This window comes from Myotis davidii, unplaced genomic scaffold (genome assembly GCF_000327345.1).
Source record: "Myotis davidii unplaced genomic scaffold, ASM32734v1 scaffold69, whole genome shotgun sequence".
Taxonomy (NCBI): Eukaryota; Metazoa; Chordata; class Mammalia; order Chiroptera; family Vespertilionidae; genus Myotis; species Myotis davidii.
The window spans coordinates 994066-996298 of NW_006300363.1; the positions used below are offsets into that span (position 1 = coordinate 994066).

The following is a 2233-nucleotide window of genomic DNA, read 5'->3' on the forward strand; positions in this document are numbered from 1 at the left end:
GAAAATCTCCAGTCTTAAATACATGAAGAAATACACCATGGCTAGCAAGGCAAGCCTTTCAGCTAGCAATCAAGTACCCACCCCCCTTCCCTTGCATGCCATAAGCAACAACCTAGAATTAAGAAGCTCGTTCTCTTTTTGAATATTCGGAAGGGGAGGGAGGGAGAGAAGCAGAAAAACTCATGCTCACAGGAGGTCTGAAGTTGCCTTGGACGGTCAAGAATCGTAAGACTTGGCCATTCTGTAAAGGACTGTTTGTCTTTGAAGCCTCAAAAAGGGAAAGTTCTCCAGGGCCCCAGTCTTTGCTGGCCAAGACCTCTGCTCCATCAACACTGAGCAACAACATAATCAGCGGAGGTCTGCCTCCGGTGCACGCACTGAAAACCCACATTCACGCACCAGCGGACTCCGCCGTTAAGGGTCCTTCGTCTGGGGCAGCCACAGGGCCTTCCCTCGTGAGGAGAGTTTCTTGCCGGGCAAAGACCTAATTCTACAAACAGACCCAATTGCTGGCTCTTATCTTCACATAAAAGTTCAAAAGATCCCACTTACCCCACATCCAATGGGTACACACATTATTTCCTGTGTCTCCACCACAACCCAGCTGGCTCCCTAGCCACATTAATTCCACTCTCTACTGATTGGTGGTGAATGACCCCTTCCAAAACTGGTGCTTACTGTATTTGGTGACTCAGCGGCATCAAAAGCTGTTGTTAAGCTGCTGTTTCTTTCCCTCCCTCTCTCTCTCTCTCTCTCTCTCTCTCTCTCTCTCTCTCTCTCTCTCCCTCCCCCACCCCCACCCCCGTTTCTAAGATTGGCCCAGGAAACTGAGTAACCTGCATTAATGAATATGCTCACCAGTGTTTGAATTAGCACTGACAGCCTGCAGGCACTTAGGTGTGTGGGGGCCCCCTCTCCCCCGCCCCCAACAACAAAAAGCAAGATCAAAGCATTCACGGCCAGGGATCCTGGCTCTCCACGGACCTTTGTCAGCCTCTGCAGCACATCCATCCAACCATCCACCCCACATAACTCAAAACATCTGCAAAATCCATGCCATCTGCCACCCACCTCTCCACCCCTCCACCCCTGCCAGTCTTACCTGTATCCATTTTCGACCGTTTCCGCGGACCTCACGTTAGCGGTTGCCCTCAGAGTTTTGCTGGACAAGCCAACCACAGTGGGTGAAAGTTTGCACTTGAAGTCAGCACAAGTCCACTCCTCTTCTTCGTTCAAGGTGGGGAGATAGCCACACACGACCTTTAGGCTCCCCAGTCCCCCGTTGCTCATATAAGCTGTGTTTTCTCCCCCACTCCTCACATATTCGAGGTATATATCAGAAGTCAAAAACATCTGGTACGCATTTTCCTCCATCACCGACTGGATCTCGGTCTGCGCCTGGTCAAACATGATGGAATCAATCTGTTGCTTCTTGATGCCATCTCTTATGTAAGTCTTGGTGGCGGGTTTCAGCTGCTTGGAGACAATGCTGTTGTTCTCGATGTACCTTTTGTAGATCGCTTTGGCTACGCGTAAAGTTTTGGTATCCTTCAGGTTCATCTGCCTGAATCCATTGCAGGCAAACCAGAAGTCTAAAGTATCCACGCATTTCTCCCTCTCCAGGAAAGTCCGGAAGAGATAAGCACCGTCTTGATCGCCCAACAAGGAGTGTAAGGACTTGGTCCACCTGGTCAGAGGGGAATCCGGAGATGCCCGCCCCTCCGGTTCCCCCAACCCATCCTCGTTCCGCCGGGTGTTGGAGGAGATGGGCATGGGTTTGGTGGCCTGGCCCTTCCCCACCGGGGGCTGGCAGGGTGGGGTCTCCCCTTCTTCCCCCGGAACCGGGGGCCGGGGAGCATCCTCCCTGAAGCTGCTGCTGGGGTCTGGCAGGCGAGTCACCAACACAGCACTACTCATGGTGAGCCAGCTCTTCTCACTGAGTTTGGGAATTGTTTTCTCCTTCCAGTTCCTCTCAGCGATCAGCGTGGTCTCTCTTTCTCTCTCGAGTCAGCAGGGGCTCATCTGAGCCTCCTTTCTGGGAAGAAAAGGAAGGGGGGAGGGTAGGGAGAGAAAAGGGTATTGATCTAATCAAAACCAGATCTACCCAACATCAAAGCAAGAAAGTAAACAGGCTTTTCAACTCCTCAAATTCAAATCAAGCAACCCAGCTATCAGCGAGGTGCTCATCTAAGGTATCAGACGCTTTTTCAAAGGCGAAATCTGAGCTCCCGGC

At 51.7% G+C, this 2233-nt stretch overlaps 2 protein-coding genes across 2 annotated transcripts in view; both read right to left on the reverse strand.

Annotated features, from left to right (window-relative positions):
- The window catches only part of AXIN2 (axin 2), a 28176-nt gene extending 25949 nt beyond the window's left edge, over positions 1 to 2227 (reverse strand). Inside the window, 1 exon segment of the mRNA XM_006776742.2 lies at positions 1103 to 2227. Within this exon segment, the coding sequence (XP_006776805.2) occupies positions 1103 to 1917 (815 nt within the window). The 5' untranslated portion in view covers positions 1918 to 2227.
- Positions 1964 to 2233, reverse strand: part of CEP112 (centrosomal protein 112kDa) — a 353141-nt gene continuing 352871 nt past the window's right edge. Inside the window, exon 27 of the mRNA XM_015572412.1 lies at positions 1964 to 2035. Within this exon, the coding sequence (XP_015427898.1) occupies positions 2008 to 2035 (28 nt within the window). The 3' untranslated portion in view covers positions 1964 to 2007. The remainder of the gene's footprint in view (positions 2036 to 2233) is intronic.